The 20959-nt window shown below is 43.3% G+C and overlaps 1 protein-coding gene and 1 pseudogene across 1 annotated transcript in view; both read right to left on the minus strand.

Moving 5' to 3' along the window:
- Positions 1-813, minus strand: part of FOXD1 (forkhead box D1) — a 2376-nt gene extending 1563 nt beyond the window's left edge. The window contains exon 1 of the mRNA XM_049648885.1: positions 4-813. Within this exon, the coding sequence (XP_049504842.1) occupies positions 4-269 (266 nt within the window). The 5' untranslated portion in view covers positions 270-813. The remainder of the gene's footprint in view (positions 1-3) is intronic.
- A 10829-nt stretch (positions 814-11642) lies between these two features.
- LOC125935736 (40S ribosomal protein S27-like) overlaps positions 11643-20959 on the minus strand; it is a 36725-nt pseudogene continuing 27408 nt past the window's right edge.

Raw genomic sequence — 20959 nt, forward strand, 5'->3', positions numbered from 1 at the left:
CACGCAGGGGGAGGGGGGGGGGAGGGCGAAGACGGCAGGATGTCATCGTCGTCCGCGGGCTCCTCCTCCAGGTCCTCCAGCTCGTCCTCTCCGGCGTAGGAGCGCCGCCGCCGCCGCCGCTGCGCGGGGACCGCCAGGCGGGACACGCCGCCGCTGCCCTCGTCGTCGTCCTCTTCCTCGTCGTCTTCGTCCTCGCCCTCCCCTACCACGTCGATGTCTGTCTCCTCCGCGAGGCCGGAGGCATCGGACATCTCCGTGCTCAGGGTCATAGCTGTAGCGCGGCAGCGGCGAGGCGGCGCATAGGGGCGCCGGGCTCCGGGCTCCCGCCGCGCCCCAGCCCGGGTCCCGGGCGGCGGGCCCGGCACGGGGGCGCCACGCTGGGGGCGCCGCCGCCGCTGGAGCTGCGCGGGAGCTGCCGGGCTGCGGCAGAGGCTTTTTGCGCCGCGACTTTGTAACTCCTGCGCCGCCGCGAGAGCCGCAAGGTCTCTGCACTCGCTGGACTCCGCGCGCACCGGTCCCAGGCGGGGGGACTTGACCTTCCCCTTGCGGAGCGGGGCCTCGCACGATCAGTGAGGAGGGGGTGGCGAGGCCCCGGGCGAGCAAGTCAGAGTGTCGGGCGCCCGGGACGGTGCGGGACGGGTGAGAGTCTAGGGACCGAGCTCGGCGAGGCGAGGGCTGAGTCCAGGAGAGGGCGGACCTTTCCTCGGCTTATAGCAGGAGGCCTGTCACATGGTGTGCACGTCAGAGCGCTACCGAGGGAAGGGAAAGAAAGCCTAGGAAATCAGCCCTGCTCGGGAGAGAAAGTTTGCCCGTAGGAGGGAGCAGCAACTGAGAAGATGGGGGGAGGAGAGAGGACCCCACCACTCTTTACTACTCCTTGTCAAAGGGGTTGGGACCCGAATTACGTGCTGGCCCGCGGTGCTCTGGACCTAGGGCCACTGCACGAGTTGGAATTCCCAGGCTCCTTCCCTTCAATTAGCCCTCAATCCTAACTTCACAAGCACTCCCGTGACGCGACAGTTTGACCAGTCAGATGGCCTGTAGGAGACGTCCAGCCCAGAGGTAACTCCCCTCCCCCAATCGTCCGAGGTGGTCCCTGGGGAATGGCTCTGAGATCTGTTGGGTTGTCCCATCTCCCCCAGATTGGGCCAGCAGCTCCCCCATCGAATCTGTAGAGAACCCCCCCCCCCCAGTTTAAGCACAATAATAATTGTTTACTGACCTTTTAACCTGTCCCCTTCGGTTCTTCTCCAAAGACGTTTGTTTTCCGCCATCTGTTAATAAAAATGTGGTTAGGCTGGCGTTTTAGTCACTTATCTGCAACTGAATGCCCTAGAAACTTGACAGCTAAACTAAGCCCCTCTAATGAGAGGATCTGACAAATTTCATGGGAATAAAGAAAGTAATCATTGAATGCAGAAAAGAAATAGAAAATGTTAGTGAAAAACAAAATACATTTTTAAAAACTGCACCCTAGGAGCAACTCATAAAAAGCTCTTTCATAATGGGTAAGGGACTCTATAGTTCTTAGTAAGAGGAACATTCTAATCAACACTTCACAGTAATCTCAAAATACTTAAATAACTACAACATATACACATAATCAGGCTTAATAGGAACTATATTAATTAAAACTTTCAAACCAGCTTTAGAAATGTTTTTGGGAAACCTAAATATTTCCAATAGCTACTGCTGAAAAAGAAACGAAATACTATTTTAAAATAAGATTCAAGTTCTTTTCAACCCAATTTTCCTTTTTAGGTCACAAGGTAGTGGAAATAATTTAAATATGATATTATTTTGAGTATACCCATCTTTGTCATCAACTCTAATCATTGTGGCTGGTGTAAGAATCCCAATAGCTTGTGGAATTCACACTAACATAGCCATACTTTTTCGATATTTGCATTTCCTAAAACACTTCTATTTCAAAGTAGGGACCTGCCTCCAAATTACAGCTTTCTGATTAAAATAACCACTTGACAAAAACTAAGTATCAAAAATCAATGGCTTTTTGTAGGAACAACCATCAGCTACCTTTGTGTATATCATTTTATCCACCAGGTTTTTCACATTTTCAAACGTTTTATTACTCCCCTTATCCATCACAGAGTCTCAAAAATAAACTGTCCCCCCACCTAAGACTTATTTTAAAATCGAGTTTTTGTTGCCTAGGAGAGCTAACCACCAGTTACACTTACAAATGACCCATAAAGTCCATCATAGATCTTTGACAGATCTACGAGAACGCCTCAAATTGTAAATAAATTATTTTCCACTGAGTCTCGTTTGAAAAATGATTGAACCATTTAATTATTGTAAGGCGCTCAGCATTAACCTGAGCCAACATTAATCAGCACTATTAATCAGGCATCACATTGCTTTGTTGATGTAGCCAGGATTCCTTACCAAGGCGTTCACTTTTACATTAGGAAGTTTAAGTTTTATAAGTACCCAGTCAATAGCTAAATAAACACCATGATTTGCACTAGACTGAGGATTGGTGTGTGGCGAGGTATTTGAAGGTAAAACGGAGGGGAGGAATTTGTTCGCAGACCATTAGTTACTTTAGGTGATCAGACCCCATTCCCCTACCCTGAACTTGTCTGGCCAAGGAGGGCGCTGAGATTGACTTTGCGTTCCGTTTGTACCTTTGTCCAAACCTCCCTCCCCGAAGGGTTAAAGGGATCTTCCCTGGAAACGTTTGAAAAACGTGGCAAATTATCTTCTGGCCACTCAAGGATAAGTGTTAGGATTTAAAGAAGGTCAGAGCTGAAGATCAACCCAGGAGGAGTGCTGCGGGGACAGTGTTAACAGAGATTTGGGTGAGCTTTATACTCGAGCCCCAGATTTGGACGTGTCACTTGCTTTGTTTGCTTTAGTGAAGCTACACTTTTGTACGCGGCCTGTAGCTCCCGGCTCTTGAAATTCCCAGAGCGCGGAAACCCAAGTGTTTCATTTCCCGCGTGGTCCTCCTTTGCGTCCCTCGTCCCCTCCCCGCGGGCGTCCCTCCCAAACGTGCTCCCAGGTCTCAGCCCCGGCTGGGGAATATCCACCGCCACGCTCTCAAGCTGGCACAAGGGACGAGAAACTATTCTGTGAGGAGGGCTGGGGGCGACGCGGCGATCTCCCTCCCGTGTGCTCCGCTGGCGTGCACGCTGAACGCGCGGGGCGCCCGCCTGGCCGGGTGGTGCCCACGTGGGGGAGGGCTGCCCCCTGGCGGCGGCGCAGCGCCCTGCTGACCGCGCCGCAGGCCCGGATCCCGAGCTGGGAGGCAGCAGGCGTTTTGCTAGTGTGGCTAGTGGGCTCCGGGCCTTCCCTCCCACTGGCCGTCGGACGGCCAGGGTTTTTGTTTCTTGAGGCCCCACCTTTCCTTCTCGGGAGCGGCCGAGCAGGAGCAGAGTCCTTTCCCTGAACCGCAGGTTTCTGCTGTTTTCACTTGGATGGTTTGGGCGCTCCACAAGTCCCCCGCCCGAGAGAGCCGTTATTGGGATTGTGCGGCAGCAGGAATCGGGGAGGTGGCGGGACCTTCCACTGGGGGGGGGGGGGGGGGGGCCCTTCCCGGGGGGGGGGGGGGGGTCGGCGCCTTGCACTCGGTCCCCTCACAGAACCTCCTTTTGTGGGTGAAGGCTAGCAGAGACCTGGGGGAGTAAACTCCCCATTTGGGACCTTGGACTCCAGCTCTCTCTGCCCCAGAGCATCCCAAGAGTTTACCCATGAATGTGTATACGAACGTGTTTCCCAACTCGGCGGACGCTTGGGGCTGCGTCTCTCCTGGAATCATTCCACAAGTCTGTACTGAGATACCACTTTGTGCCTAGAGCTCTGGTTCTGGAGAGAAAGAATAAAACTGGAGTCCGTGGTGTGAGGGGTCCCGTGGGGGAGCCAGGTAGATGGGCAATTGTTAGGCCCAATGACAAGTGCTTTCTCAGTCCCTCGGCCACAACAGCGGTGCCTGGGAGCCGTTCTTTAACCGGACACTGTCCTTCCCCGTGGCTCTACGCATCTTCCTTTTCTGGAACCTCAAACGTCTGGAGGCCAAAGGGCATTCTATTCCTCGTTGTTTTTTTTAAATTGTTTTTTTTTTAATTGTTTTCCAGTGTGTGTTAAAATATACATAGCATAAAATTTACCCTTTATTTTTACTTTTTAACTTTTTTTCTTGTGACTAGGCTCAGAGCCTTATATGTATTAAGTAATGTATAACATGAATATATACACAAACATTCCATCGGTGGCATAGCACAGTAGTAAAAATTTACCACTTTATACAATTCAGAGGCATTAAGTCACGTTGAGGCAACAATCATATTATCCATTTCCAGAATTTTTCCATCATCCCAAACTGAAACTCTGTACCCATTAAACAGTAACTCCAGGGGCGCTTGGGTGGCTCAGTGGGTTAAGCCGCCGACTTCCGCTCAGGTCATGATCTCACGGTCAGTGCGAGCCCCGCGTCCGGCTCTGTGCTGACCGCTCAGAACCTGGAGCCTGTTTCAGATTCTGTGTCTCCCTCTCTCTGACCCTCCCCCGTTCATGCTCTGTCTCTGTCTCAAACATAAATAAACGCTAAAAAAAATTTTTTAAACAGGAACTCCGTTCCTCCCACCCAAACCCCAGCCCCTGGCAACCATGATTCCACTTTCTCTATGAATTTGAGTATTCTGGCTGTCTCACAAAATAGAAAAATACAGTGTTTGTCCTTTGTGACTGGCTTATTTCACTTACAGTATCTTCAAAGTTCATCCATGTTGTAGCATGTATCAAAATGTCATTCATTTTTAAGGCTGAATAATACTCTTTTCTATATATACACATTTTGCTTATCCATTCATCTGCCAACGGACATTGGGTTATTTTTCTCCTTTTCTGTTCCTTTTCAAATCTCCATGCACCTAGCTCTTTGTAACACCATGCATGCAGTGGCCATTCAATAAAGGTTTGTCATTTTCCTATACCTTTTTCACCCCAGAAATCCTCAAAGGAACCCCATTGTCCTAAGAAAACACACACATTAGTGAATTCACAGCAACAGTCTTCCCACACCCTTCTAGATTTGTAACCTCACCTTGCTCACGATTTTGAGACTTTCTTTTTTTTTTTAAGATTTTTTAAGTTTATTTATTTATTTTAGTGGGGGAGGGGCACAGAGAGAGGGAGATAGAGAATCCCAAGCAGATATTCTGTCACCACAGAGCCCAACGATGAGCTTGAACCCATGAACTGCAAGATCATGACCTGAACTGAAATTAAAAGTCGGATGCTTAACCGACTGAGCCACCCAGGCACCCCAACGTTGAGACTTTCATTTTTTTTTCAACTTTTTTTTTTTTTATTTTTTTTTTATTTTTGGGACAGAGAGAGACAGAGCATGAATGGGGGAGGGGCAGAGAGAGAGGGAGACACAGAATCGGAAACAGGCTCCAGGCTCCGAGCCATCAGCCCAGAGCCTGACGCGGGGCTCGAACTCACGGACCGCAAGATCGTGACCTGGCTGAAGTCGGACGCTCAACCGACTGCGCCACCCAGGCGCCCCCCGAGACTTTCAGATTCACACTCTGCACATTATCTTCAATTTTAAAGAGTTTTTTTTAAAAAAAGGAAGAGTTAAGACTCCACCAGAATTGTGAATATTTCCCCCTGATGCGTGCGTGCACGCGCACGCGCACACACACACACACACACACATTTTATATCCCTTTCCTGCCTTCTTACCTGTCTTAAAGCCTTAGAGGCCCCAGATGATCTTGAAATGTTTCTCTGGCTGTCCAGGTCCTTCCACTTCAGCATTCTCTAGTGGTTTAATATTCCTTCCATGAAAAAGACCTCTCTGACCTCAGCCGTAGCAATCTCTTACTCAACACATCCCCAAAGGCAAGGGAATTAAAAGCAAAAGTGAATTACTGGGACCTTATGAAGATAAAAAGCTTCTGCACAGCAAAGGAAACAACCAACAAAACTAAAAGGCAACCAACAGAATGGGAAAAGATATGTGCAAATGACCTATTGGACAAAGGGCTAGTATCCAAAATCTATAAAGAGCTCACCAAACTCCACACCCGAAAAACAAATAACCCAGTGAAGAAATGGGCAGAAAACATGAATAGACACTTCTCCAGAGAAGACATCCGGATGGCCAACAGGCACATGAAAAGATGTTCAACGTCTCTCCTTATCAGGGAAATACAAATCAAAACCACACTCAGATATCACCTCACGCCAGTCAGAGTGGCCAAAATGAACAAATCAGGAGACTATAGATGCTGGAGAGGATGTGGAGAAACGGGAACCCTCTTGCACTGTTGGTGGGAATGCAAATTGGTGCAGCCGCTCTGGAAAGCAGTGTGGAGGTTCCTCAGAAAATTAAAAATAGACCTACCCTATGACCCAGCAATAGCACTGCTAGGAATTTACCCAAAGGATACAGGAGTACTGATGCCTAGGGGCACTTGTACCCCAATGTTTATAGCGGCACTCTCAACAATAGCCAAATTATGGAAAGAGCCTAAATGTCCATCAACTGATGAATGGATAAAGAAATTGTGGTTTATATACACAATGGAGTACTACGTGGCAATGAGAAAGAATGAAATATGGCCTTTTGTAGCAACGTGGATGGAACTGGAGAGTGTGATGCTAAGTGAAGTAAGCCATACAGAGAAAGACAGATACCATACGGTTTCACTCTTATGTGGTTCCTGAGAAACTTAACAGAAACCCATGGGGGAGGGGAAGAAAAAAAAAAAAAGAGGTTAGAGGGGGAGAGAGCCAAAGCATAAGAGACTGTTAAAAACTGAGAACAAACTGATGGGGGGTGGGAGGGAGGGGAGGGTGGGTGATGGGTATTGAGGAGGGCACCTTTTGGGATGAGCACTGGGTGTTATATGGAAACCAATTTGACAATAAATTTCATATATTAAAAAAATATATTCCTTCCATGAGGGTTGGTTCATACATGCCACTGAGCTAATGTCAAGGTCACAACTGGTGAAGTGGGTACCATATGATGGCTGCGGAAACAGCCATGGATAGTTGCCTCTAGTTGTTATAGAGGCCACGAAGGCAGAGTGGAGCCCTCCATATTCATGTCGCAGTTCCAGAAGCCTCTCCCAACAAAGGACTCCATGGGCCAGACTCTTTGCACCCCCTAAATCTGCTTCTTTGGAGCCAGTTACGTAGTCTGAAAATAAGTTCAAGGCAAGGTGTTACTGGCTGAGAGTAGTTAGTACCTCTCCTAAGGGTAGGTACATTTTAACAAAAAACATTTGATAAAATGTCATAATCCAGTTTCAAATGGGGGTCTTCACGCAGTGTAGTTGGAAGTTAGAGTCCTTTGTGAAGAAGGTATTTTAGTGGCCTTCTGGGTCTTATTAAGCAGTCTTATGCTTGCACAACAGCTCCTTAAACAAGCATTTCATGTCCTGAGCAAGATTCAGAAATCCTCAAGAATTCAGAATGTCAGCAAAGGTCTAAATCTGTGTTTTATAACAGCAAAATTATTTATACTGACTTAGGAATTTTCGTTACCGCAGTTAACCTGGACTAGCCCTCCTGCCCCAACACACACCAGCACAGAGACTTATTTAGCTCTGATCTCAGTGGCTTGAGGCGGCACGTTTAAATTTTGTATCCCAAAATGAAAAGTTCAGAAGATATTTTTATCAGGAATTTAACTGCAAAATACACACATCTCCATTCCAGAGAGGACTCCTCCTTTGGGGGGTTACCTTCAATACAACACTCTCAAGAGAACATGTTCATAGCATCACCTGGGTGGCTCAATGGATTAAGTGGCTGACTTCAGCTGAGGTCATGATCTCGCGGTTCGCGAGTCCAAACCCTGTGACCAGCTCTGTGCTGACAGCTCAGAGCCTGAAGCTTGCTTTGGTTTCTGTCTCCCTCTCAAAAATAAATAAACATTAAAAAAAAGAGAATATGTTTGTAGCTCTGTAATCTTCTCATGTTTACTTACATTGTTTAATAAGTTAATTTCTTGGAAATAGACATGTTATTTTTAATTCTAACATAAGAATTAAAAAATAGTATTACCATATCTAGAAAGAATGCATTTATTATTATTTTTTATTTGTAGTTCACCCAGGGGCTCTCTGTGAAGAGAAATCTCTCTGCTTGGGAAGAATGGGGCTCTTTAAAGTGATTTTAGGGATGCAGCATTGAAAATAAAAAGGATCCTTTATAAAACCATGAGAAAGCCTTGTCACTTATTACAATTTTTTGTGTGTTTAAAATACATAGTGACCAACCGTAGCTATCGCACACACGTGCGTGCACACACACACATGCACGTGCACACACATACACTCTATTGCTTGGTGTCCAGGCTTAATCCAAGACTGAACTATCATCCCTCTGCTTTACATATGCAAACACACCAAAAGATCTCAATATCCACCCTCAGGGGCAACCCTTCACCTGACACCACAGTCTGGCACCAATGTGGCGGTGGGGGGTTAGTTGCCGTGGAATACAAACATAGTCCCCTGTGCAGAAGGTGGTCTTAAAAGTTTCCACTAGAGGAACATGTGAGCAAATTGTCTTTACTAGAAAGCTCTGATTGGCTAACTTTCTAGAGCAGAAAAAACTGAGAAAGGATCTGAACCCAAAATCTACAGAAGAGTAGAGAAAAATAATGACCACTGGTAATAAAAGACATGCAAATTGGAAAAAGGTGAAATGCCATTTTCCTCGGTCAAATTAGCAAAGAACATGAACATGATGGGTGTAATGGTAAGAACTCAATCATACACTTCCTGTGTAAAGTGTAGTGACACAAAACTTCTAGCAAACAATTTGGCAGTTGTATCTTCAGTGCCCATTCTCTCTGTTATCATTCATTCTAGGGCTCCATCCTAAGAAAACAACCAGAAATATAAACAAAGATTTATGTACAAGATTGTTTGTTGTACTGATTTTTTTAAGGGAAAAAAATTGGGAACATGCTAAATGCTCAAGAGTTCAACGTTTTACTATATATCCTTAAAATGGAATCATTTGCAATCATTAAAAATTAGGTCTGTGACTGGAAGTCCTAATCAGAGCAATCAGGCAAGAAAAAGAAATGAAAGGCGTCCAAATTGATAAGGAAGAAGTAAAACTTTCACTCTTTGCAGATAACATGATACTATATATAGAACCCCCTAAAGACTACCAAAAAAACCCCAAAACTACTAGAACTAATACATGAATTCAGGAAAGTTGCAGGATACAAAATTAATATACAGAAATCCATTACATTTGTACACACTAATAATGAAGCAGCAGAAAGAGAAATTAAGGAAACAATCCCATTTACAATTATACCAAAAATTGGGGCACCTGGGTGGCTCAGTCAGTTAAGCATCTGACTCTTGATTTTGGCCCAGGTCATGATCTTAAGGTCGTAAGATAGAGCCCCATGTGGGGCTCCTCACTGAGCGTGGAGCCTGCTTAAGATTCCCTCCCTCTGCCCCTCCCCTGCTTGCACTCTTTCTCTCTTAAAAATAAAAATTAAATAAATTAAATAAATAAAAGTAATTTTTTAAATTTACAATTGCATCAAAAATAACAAAATACCAAACAAACAAACAAACAAACTACCTAGGAATAAACTTAACTAAGGAAGTGAAAGACCTAAAATCCAAAAACTATAAAACATTGATTAAAGAAATTGAAGATGACACAAACAAATAGAAAGATAGTCCATGTTTGGGGCGCCTGGGTGGCTCAGTCGGTTAAGCATCTGACTTCGGCTCAGGTCATGATCTCGCGGTCCGTGAGTTCGAGCCCCGCGTCGGGCTCTGTGCTGACAGCTCAGAGCCTGGAGCCTGTTTCAGATTCTGTGTCTCCCTCTCTCTGACCCTCCCCCGTTCATGCTCTGTCTCTCTCTGTCTCAAAAAAAAAAAAAATAAACGTTAAAAAAAAAATTTAAAAAAGAAAGATAGTCCATGTTCATGGGTTGGAAGAATTAAATGTCCATACTACCCAAAGCCATTTAATGCAATCCCTATCAAAACACCAACATTTTTCACAGAAACTAGATCAAGTAATACTAAAATTTATTTTTTTTAATTTTTTTTTTGACGTTTATTTATTTTTGAGACAGAGAGAGACAGAGCATGAACAGGGGAGGAGCAGAGAGAGAGGGAGATACAGAATTTGAAACAGGCTCCAGGCTCTGAGCCATCAGCCCAGAGCCCGACGCGGGGCTTGAACTCACAGACTGTGAGATCATGACCTGAGCCGAAGTCGGACGCTTAACCGACCAAGCCACCCAGGCGCCCCAATACTAAAATTTATATGGAACCACCGAAGACCCTGAATAGCCAAAACAATCTTGAGAAAGAAGTACAAAGCTGTAGTAATCAAAACAGTATGGTGCTGGCAACAAAATAGACACCTAGATCAATAGAGAACCCAGAAATAAAGCCATGCTTATATAATTAATTAATCTAAGACAAAAGAGGCTAGGATATACAACAGGAGAAAGCCATTCTCTTCAACATTTGGTTCTGGGAAAAGTGAACAGAAACTAGACCACTTTCTTACACAGAAATAAACTCAAAATGGATTAAAGACCACCAAATGTGAAACCTGAAGCCATAAAACTCCCAGAAGGAAACACGGGTGGTAATTTCTTTGACATCAGCTGGAGAAAGATTTTTCTAGATGTCTCCACAGGCAAAGGAAACAAAAGCAAAATTAAACTACTGGGACTACACAAAAATAAAAAGCTTTTGCACAGTGAAGGAAACCATTAATAAAACAAAAAGGCAACCTACTGAATGGGAGAAGACATTTCCAAATGATATATCCAATAAGGGGTTAATATCCAAAATAAATAAAGAACTTATACAAGTGGATATCAGAAAAACACACAATTAAAAAATGGGCAGAGGACCTGAATAGACATTTTCCCAAAGAAGACATACAGATGGCCAACAGACACATGAAAAGATACTTAACATCTCTCATCATTAGGAAAATTCAAATTAAAACCACAATGAGATATCACCTTACAACCTTTCAGAATGGCTAGAATCCAAATGACAAGAAACAACAAATGAGGATGATGAGGATGTGGAGGAAAAGGAACCCTCGTGTACAATTGGTGGGAATGCAATTTGGTGCAGCCGCTGTGGAAAACAGTATGAAAGTTCTTCAAAACATTAAAAATAGAAATACTATATTATCCAGTAATTCCACTACCAGGTATTTACTCAAAGAAAATGAAAACGCTAATTCAAAAAGACATATACACCCTATTTTCATTGCAGCATTATTTACAATAGCCAAGATATGGAAGCAACCCAACAGATGAGTGGATAAAGGAGATGTGGTATATATGTACAGTGGAATAATACTCAACCATAAAAAAGAATGAAATCCTGCCATGTGTAACAAGATGGAAGGACCTCGAGCATATAACGCTAAGTGAAATAAGTCAGTCAGAGAAAGATAAATACCATATGATTTCACTTATACGTGGATTTTAAGAAACAAAACACAGATTCAAAAATAGAATAAACTTTGGTTGCCAGAGGGGAGGTGGATGGGAGAATGAGTGAAAGAGATAAAAGGGATTAAGAGCACATACTTTTCTTTTTCTAATCCAAAATGTGTTTAATGGGGGGGGGGGGGTTGCCAGGCTGTCTTGGTCTGTGAAGCACATGACCCTTGATCTTGGGGTTGTGAGTTCTAGCCCTACCTTCAGGGTAGAGATTTTACTTAAAAATAAAACTTAAATGTTTTTATTGGGATGGTTTCCCATCATCTTGATTCTGGGGGGTTATTAGTGTGCTACTTCCGTCTGAAGGAGCATCCTTCTATAAGTCTTGCTTTTCCTCCTGTAGGCTGGCAATGGAAAGTGGAGCAGCCAACACGCAAAACTACAGTTTGTGCATGGGCTAAAGACAATCGCGATTTTATGAGCATTTCACATCCATGAAGTAGGAATTGGGGCTACGCACCAGGCACTTCTTCTTCCGCTTCCTCTCCTCCTCTCCTGGGGAGGGGTGGAGGAGGTCCTTGGAGAGAGGCATGTTTTCGTGGGGAAGATGTCCCTTCATGAAAGGCAGAATACACTTATCTTGATGAGCATTGACTAATGTATAGGATTGTTGAAGTGCACACCTGAAACTAATATAACACTGTTTGTTAATTACACTTCAATAAAAACATTAGGTCTGCAAACAATCTTAATAACTTGAAAAGGTCTTAAGACTAATGGTAAAGGAAAAGTTCAGATAGAAAATTACACATAATATCTTACCAATTTTTCAATATGCTATACATGTAAATAGTGTGGCTGGAAGGAAATACAATAAAAGGTCAGTTGGTTATTTCTGAGAGGTGGGATTATGGTGATTTTTATTTTGGTATTTATATTTTACTTTTCTATCTTTTCCTCATTTTTCACAATGAGCAATCTCCAAATTGCTGAGCTGTGACCTGAGGAGCATAATTAGTGTAAAAGAAAGACTATAGTCTAAACAGTTTATATCATCTGACGGGTGACTATTGGAACAGACACTAAGAATTTAAAACTTTTTTTTTTAATTTTTTTTAACGTTTATTTATTTTTGAGACAGAGAGAGACAGAGCATGAATGGGGGAGGGTCAGAGAGAGGGAGACACAGAATTTGAAACAGGCTCCGGGCTCTGAGCTGTCAGCACAGGGGTCCGATGCGGGGCTCGAACTCACGGACCGCGAGATCCTGACCTGAGCCGAAGTCGGCGCTCAACCGACTGAGCCACCCAGGCGCCCCAAAACATTTTTTAATGCTTATTTATCTTTGAGAGACAGAGAGAGACAGAGCATGAGTGGGGGAGGGGGAGAGAGAGAGGGAGACAGAGAATTCAAAGCAGGTTCCAGGCTCTGAGCTGTCAGCACAGAGCCCGATGTGGGGCTCGAACACACGAACCGTGAGATCATGACCTGAGCCAAAGTCGGACACCTAAACGAATGAGTCACCCAGGCACCCCCAGACACTAAGAATTTTAAATAAACATGATAAATATCTTAAGGAGAAAAGGGAAATTATTAGTAAGATCAAGCAAGAAAGAAAAATAATTTTCGAAAAACCCTAGTGGAAACATTAAGTATGAAGAATGCAATAGATGAAATAAAGAACAAAGAGATGGAATAAATAGCAGAATGGAGACAGCTGAAGTATGGATTGGGTTTGAAGATCAGTGTGAGGAAGTCTCCCAAAAGCAGCTGGAAAGGACACAATTCTAGCTCGAGGCGCTTTGTAATTTTAGCAGGAGAGAGACAGGCCATAAGAAATAAACAAAATGAATACATGAATTAATGAATGACTTCTCTAGTATGCTAGAAGTTAATAGATGTTGTGGGGAAAACAGTGAACAAAGACTGGAATAATGATACAGTTGGGTATTTAGGGGAGGAGAATTCCAAGCAGAAGGAACGATTAGGGCAAAGGCCCTGAGGCAGGAACATACCTGGTCATATTTAAGGAGTAGCAAGTAGGCCAGAGCAATCTAGTGGAGTGAGCAAGGTGGGTAGTGGACCAAAATCATAAAATAGGAAATGAGGTCAAAGGGGTATGGGATGGGAGGAGGAGATCATGTAGGTAGGCATTATAAAGACTTGGGTTTTTACTCTAAATGAAACAAGGAGCTGTTGACAGAGCAGTCACCTGCTAGAATTCATCCTTAAATCCTGTAAAGGATTCATCCGGTTGCTCTGTTAAGAATATCCTGTATCAGGGGGTACCTGGGTGGCTCTGTCAGTTAAGCGTCCCACATCGGGCTCTGTGCTGACTTCAGCTCAGGTCATGATCTCGCGGTTTGTGAGTTCCAGTCCCATATCAGGCTCTTTGCTGACAGCTCGGAGCCTGGAGCCTGCTTCAGATTCTGTGTGCCCCCCTCTCTCTCTGCGCCTCCCCTACTCTCTCTCTCCCAAGAATAAATAAACATAAAAAAAAAAAAAAAAGAATACCCCGTATCAGGGTGCCTGGGTGACTCCATTGGCTGAGCGTCCAACCCTTGATTTTGGCTCAGGTCATGATCTCAGGGGTTGTGGGATCAAGCCCCGCTTCTGGCTTCACACTGAGCATGGAGCATGCTTGGGATTCCCTCCCTCTCTCCCTCTCCCTCTTTTCCTCTGGTCCTCTCTTCCCCCGGCTCTCTCTCTCTCTTAAAAAAAAAAAAAAAGAAGAAGAAGAAGAAGAAGAATAAAAAGAAAGAAAGAAAGAGAGAAAAAGAAAAAGAAAATCCTGTATCAAGCAAGGGAAGAAACAGAAAGACACGTTAGGAAGCCATTGCAGCAATGCGAGTGAGACCCAATGGCAGCATAGCATAAACCAGGTGGGTAGCAGCAGAGAGGTGGTGAGAAGTATCTCGATTCTGGATGTATTCTGAAGATGGCGCCTACATGACTTCCTGACATATTGATTACAACCTGTATTCAGATGTTAAGGATAATCACCCATTTGGTCCTTTTGCGGCATTTTTTATATCGCTCCATCTTAACTTTTTTTTTTAATTCTTTTACCTTCTGTCATCACCTAAATGTTGGCGTTCTCCAAGACTGTGTCTACAACTCTACTCCATTCTATATTCTATGCCTTGGTGAGACCATCTACGCTCATAGCATTATCTGTTGCTATCATCAAGTCATTTGAAAATTCCTATCCCCTTCCTAGTCTTCTCATGTTCTGCCGGGTCTTGCTTCTAGCTGTCTGCTGGACATGTCTACCTGAACTGTGGGCTGGGAACTCAAATGTTCTTTTCTGACTCTGGAACCCCCTACTTCTATGTATGCCCAATCACTTCTTTGTTAAGCATCTTGCCATTCTGCCAGCAAGAACGGGTCAAGACATCCAGTTACCATGGACTCCTACCTCACTTTTTTTTTTAACATTTATTTATTTTTGAGAGAGAGAGAGAGCACGCACGTGAGTGGAGGAGGGACAGAGAGAGAGAGGGACACACAGAATCCAAAGCAGGCTCCAGGCTCTGAGCTGTCAGCACAGATATGGGGGCTCAAACTCATGAACCATGAGATCATGACCTGAGCCAAAGTCCGATGCTTAACCACCAAATGAGCCACCCAGGCGCCCCTCCTTCGCCACTTCTTAATGTCCGCTTTGCTACCAAGTCCTTTCAGTTTTACCTGCTACAAGGCCTGGCTCAAATGCCACATTCTCAGTGGAACTGGACTCAATTTCAATATTTTAAAGTAGTTTCTCCTTGCACTTTTATAGTTTTAGGCTTTACATTTAGGTCAGTGATCCATGTGGCGTAACTGGTTGTATGTGGCATGCGATTAGAGGCTTATTTCTATTTTGTTTTGTTTTGTTTACGTATGTATCTCCAATTGTCCCAGCACTGTTTGTTGACAGGATATGTACTGAATTTCTTTAGAATATCTGGTGAGAAAGTATAATGGTACAACTACTTTGAAAAACAATTTGGCAGAATCTTTAAATGGAATATTACTTGGCAATCAAAAAGAATGACATCTTGCCATTTGCAACAACGTGGATGGAACTATAGGGTATTATGCTAAGTGAAATAAGCCAGTCAGAGAAAGACAAATATCCTATGATTTCACTCATTTGTGGAATTTAAGAAACACAACAGATGAACACAGGGGAAGGGAAGGAAAAACAAAATAAGATAAAAACAGAGAGAGAGGCAAACCATAAGAGACTCTTAAATACAGAGAACAAACTGAGGGTTGCTCGAGAGGAGGTGAGTGGGGGGAGGGGGCTAAATGGGGGATGGGCATTAAGAAGGGCACTTGTTGGGATGCACACTGGGTGTTATATGTAAGTGACGAATCACCGGGTTCTACCCCTGAAACCAGTACAACACAGTATGTTAACTAACTTGAATTTAAATAAGTAATTTTTTTAAGTCAAAGGTACACCTGCTACGTGACCCAATGATTCCACTTCTAGCTATGTACCCAAGAGAAACAAAAGTATACAGCTATTTAAAGACTTGTATATGAATGTTCCCAGCAGCTTTATCAGCAATAGCCCAAAACCGAATGCCCATCGCCAGGTAAATGAAAAAACAAACTGTGGCACATCTATACAGTGGAATACTACTCATCAATAAAAAGGAATGAACTAACGATACATGCAACAACATGGATGCATTTCCAAATCATTACGACAAACAAAGGCAGCCAGACAAAAATGAATTACATTCTGTATGATTCCATGTATACGAAACTCTAAAAAAAAATGCAAACAAATCTAGAGTGACATAAAGCATATCAGCGGCTGCCTAGAGATGGTGGGGGGAATGGAAGCAGGGATTACACAGGGACACAAGGAAAATCTGGGAGTAATGAATATGTTCACTGTCTTGACTGTGGTGATAATTTCACTGATGTATACATGTCAAAATGTGCCAAATTGTACCTTTTAAATTCATCTCTTCTGAATCTTTTTTTTTTTTTAATTTTTATTTATGTAGGGGCACTTGGGTGGCTCAGTTGGTTAAGCATCTGACTCTTAATTTTGGCTCAGGTCATGATCTCACAGTTCATGGGTTCAAGCCCCATATCGGGCTCTGCACTGAAAGCGTGGAGCCTGCTTGGGATACTGTCTCTCTCCTCTCTCTGCCCCTCTTGCTCTCTCTCTCTTGCTCTCTCTCTCTCTCTCTCAAAATAAATAAACTTACAAAAAATAAAATAAATGTTTATTTTTGAGACCACGCGAGCATGCATGCACAAGTGAGCAAGGAGGGGCAGAGAGAGAAGGAAAAAGAGAGAATCCCAAGCAGAAAGAGAGGGAGAGACAATGCCAAGCAGGCTCCACACTGTCAGTGTAGAGCCTGATGCAGGGCTCGAACCCATGCACCGTGAGATCATGACCTGAGCCGAAATCAAGAGTCAGATGCATAACTGGGTGACTAAGCCACCCAGGTGCCCCTCTTCTGCATGTTCCGTTGCATCCATAGTGTTCTGACTTGGGTGAGATATAGGTGACTTCTTTTAGAAGATATGTAGTAGCCATTTTTGTATCCATATACAGTGTTTAACACATTTCCGGCCATGCTGTGTTTCGCAAGGCTTTGCTGATATGAAACAAATATGGATAAATCAATGGCTCTGCTGTAAAAAACTGTAATTAGTTAGATGGGGATAATGACTATTGTAAGGAAGTTAATTTTTCTTGGATACATTTATGAGTTTAATGCAATGTTAATAAAAATTATCATGGCTTTTTAAAACTTCATTCAGACTATACCAAAGAATAAATGAGTGAGAATGGTCAAGGAAGTTTTGGCAAACAAGAGTGGCAATGAAGCTTGTCTTAACAGATATTACTAAGTAGCTGCAATAATCAAAATAATGGGGATCTCACATCAGAGTAAAGCAATGGTGCAAACTGTTATGTCCACAAACAAGCCCTAAACTGTGAACACAGTCTTAGTATACGACACACATGTGGTACCACAGGTTAGAGAGGAAAGGAAGGAGTTATTCAGTAAATGGTATAGGATAGCCTGATTAACTTCTCTTGAGTGCAAAAAAAAAAAAAAAAAAAAAAAGAATTAGGTATTTTGCCCATATACCAAAGTAAATTCTAGGTAAATTAAACTGGGGGTTATTTAGAAGTAGGTAGAGGAGGAGGACGCCTGGGTGGCTCAGTCAATTAAGCATCTGACTCTTGACTTCAGCTCAGGTCATTATCTCACCGGTTCCTGAGATCAAACCCCCAGTAGGGCTCTGTGCTGACAGTGGGTAGCCAGCTTGGGATTCTCTCTCTCTCTCTCTCTCTCTCAAAAATAAACTTAAAAGAAAAATAGGCAATAAACATTTGAAAACTGTTTCATCTTGTTTATAATTTAACGGCTAGTAATTAAAGAAATTCAAATTAGGCAGATATTATTTTTCTACCAAATGGGCAAAAAAGTTACGTAAGGCTGGCAAGGAATGAGGAAACAGGCACTCCCAAGGTTTGCTGATGGGACTGAAGGGCAATTGGCAGGTTGTAGAAGCAGCCTCGGAGTGTCTATACTGTTGTTTGCTCCGTGATTCCACTTCTAAGGACCCATTCTAAAGAAATAATCATTTATATTCAAGGTGCTTTATCCAAACAATCCCCCCACGGGAATGTGAGCTCTGTGGAGGCAGGAATTGTATCATCTTTGTTTACAGCTATATCCCAATGATAAAGCAGAGCCAGGCACAGAGAAAGCACCCCCAAAATATTGTTGAATGGATATTTTCACTTTCTAAAGTTTTTATTATGAAGTATTTTAGGTAAATGAAAAAGGTATATATTTTTTAAACGTATTAGTGATTTATTTTGGCAGGTGGGAGGAGAGGAGCAGAGAGAGGGAGAGAGAGAATCCCAAGCAGGCTCCAGCTGTCAGCACAGACCCCGACTCAGGGCTTCATCTCATGAACCATGAAATCATGCCCTGAGTTGAAATTAAGAGTCAGATTCTTGGGGCACCTGGGTGGCTCAGTTGGTTGAGCATCCGACATCAGCTTGGGTCATGATCTCATGGTTTGTGAGTTGGAGTCCTGCATCAAGCTCTGTGCTGACAGCTCGGAGCCTGCAGCTTGCTTCAGATTCTGTCTCCCTCTCTCTCTGCTCCTCCCCCCACCCCACTGTCTCTGTCTGCTTCAAAAATAAACAAACATTAAAAAAAAATTTTTAAAACAGAGTCAGATTCTTAACCGACTGAGCCACCCAGGTGCCCCCAAAATGTATATTTTTTGAAAATACAAAACACCCAAGTATCCACTGCTTGATTTAGAAAAGAAAACATTACCATTATGGCTGAAGTCCCCTGTTGCATGTATTAAAGTAGGAAAAGGACAAAAATACAAAGCAAATTCACCATAACCTTCTGATCAGGCCGAAAATTCTACACAAAATGTTCCTTTTTCTCTCGTTTTTTAAATAAAAAATTACAGTGAAACACACATAAACATAAAATTTACCATCCTAACCAATTTCTAGAGTACAGTTCAGGGGCATGCAGAACATTCACATTGTTGCGTCAAGGTTATCACCATCCACCCACAGAACTCTTTTTGTCTTGCAAAACTGAGACTCTGCATCCGTTTAACAGTACTTCCCATTCCTCCCTCCCCCAGCCCCTGGTAACCACTTGTTCTACTCCCTCTGTATATTTTATTACCCCAGGTACCTCATATAAGTAGAATTATACAATATTTGTCCTTTTGTGTCTAGCTTTTTTCACTTAGCCTATCCTCAAGATTCACCCATGTTGTAGGATATATCAGAATGTCTTTCCTTTTTCAGGCTGAGCAATATTCCGTCGCGTGTATGTACCACATTTTGTTTATCAACTCATCTGTGGATGGACACTTGGGGGTGCTTCCACACTTTGGCTACTGTGAATAATGCTGCCTTGAATGTAGGTATACAGATATATCTTTGAGTCTCTGAATTCTTTTGGGAATATACTCTGAGGTCGAATTGCTAGATTAAATGGTAATTCTGATTTTGGTTTTTTAAGGAACTGCCATACTGTGTTCCATAATGGCTATACCATTTTATAATCTCACCGACAGTGCACAAGGGTTCCAATTTCTCCACATGCTCACCAACACTTGTTATTTTAATAGTAGTCATCCTAACAGGTATGAGGTGGGAATTCATCCCTTGTGTCTCCTGCACAATGCCTATCAGTGTGGACAAGCACGTGCTTGAAAGAAAAACTATACTCAGGAAGTTTTCAGGTAACAGAACCACAACCTCATGAGGTCTTTCCAGGGAAGTCAAAAAAGGGCTTGTAACACACCCACACCCACCCACACGCACCCACTCACACACCATTAAACAGAACCTCTTTCTTGTTATCTGGAAGACTTCTTCAGCAAGCATGGTGGCCATTACCACTAGGGGCAATATTCTTCCCAAGCAAGGCCGAAGTGTGGGGAATAAAACTCCCCCAGCCCTTAGCAGGACTTGAAAGGACACAGGCAGGGACTTAACAGGACCACGAAACTTTTGGGAATAAGGTATACATTCACTATCTTGATTATGGTAATGGTTATATATCAAACTGTACATTTTAAATACGTGATTATATTGGATGTCCACTATTCCTCAATGAAGCTGTTTTTTTTTAATTCCCCCCGTCCCTAACAAAATTTAGAATTGCTCAAAATGAATTTTATCAAAAAATAATGAAAGGTTGGGGTGCCTGGGTGGCCCAGTTGGTTAAGTGTCTGACTTGATTTCGGTTTAAGCCATTACCTCATGGTTCATGAGTTCGAGCCCCATTTTGTGCTCTGTGCTGACAGCTGGAGCCTGCTTTGGCTTCTCTCTTGCCCCCTCTCTTTACCCCTCCCCGACTCACAAGCATGCATGTGTGCACTCTCTCTCAAAATAAATAAATAAACATTAAAAAAAAAAAAACAACGAAAAGCAAAGCACAAAACTGAGAAGAAGAGCAAGCTAGGAAATAATTGGGCAGATTTACAAACTGCATTTTCCTTACGTTTGATACCTTGAGCCTGAATAAACACAGCTCCTCAGTGCGGGTTGGTCCATGCCTCCCTTTCTGACCCTGATTATGAGGTATTCAGACACGTAAATTGTGGGTTACCAGTGCTGCCTAGTTTGGTTGAGATTTCACAAGCTGCCTCAGTCTGCTTCCCAATTCCTTTTTCTGGAACAGCCAATACTTCCTGCCCCCCACAACAGGTTGGCACTTTTGCTTTATTTTTTCCTGGATTCTGTGCCCCAGATGAGGAAAGTGTTGCCTTTTGGGATTCAAAGATTCCTTCTCTGCTCCAGGAAAACCGCATTAACCTTGCTAGTAAACTCTTACTCACCTCAGAAGTTGTTCCAAAATTCCTACCCTCACCCCTGAACCACTGTTGTCTGTCCTGTTCAGTTCGTCTGAAACTCATCCATTCGTGGTCTATTAAATTGACTTATGGCAGGGCCACCTACTGCTCCTAATATCTGAGCCTAATGTCATGAAGGGT

Source organism: Panthera uncia, assembly GCF_023721935.1.
Source record: "Panthera uncia isolate 11264 chromosome A1 unlocalized genomic scaffold, Puncia_PCG_1.0 HiC_scaffold_17, whole genome shotgun sequence".
NCBI classification, from domain to species: Eukaryota; Metazoa; Chordata; class Mammalia; order Carnivora; family Felidae; genus Panthera; species Panthera uncia.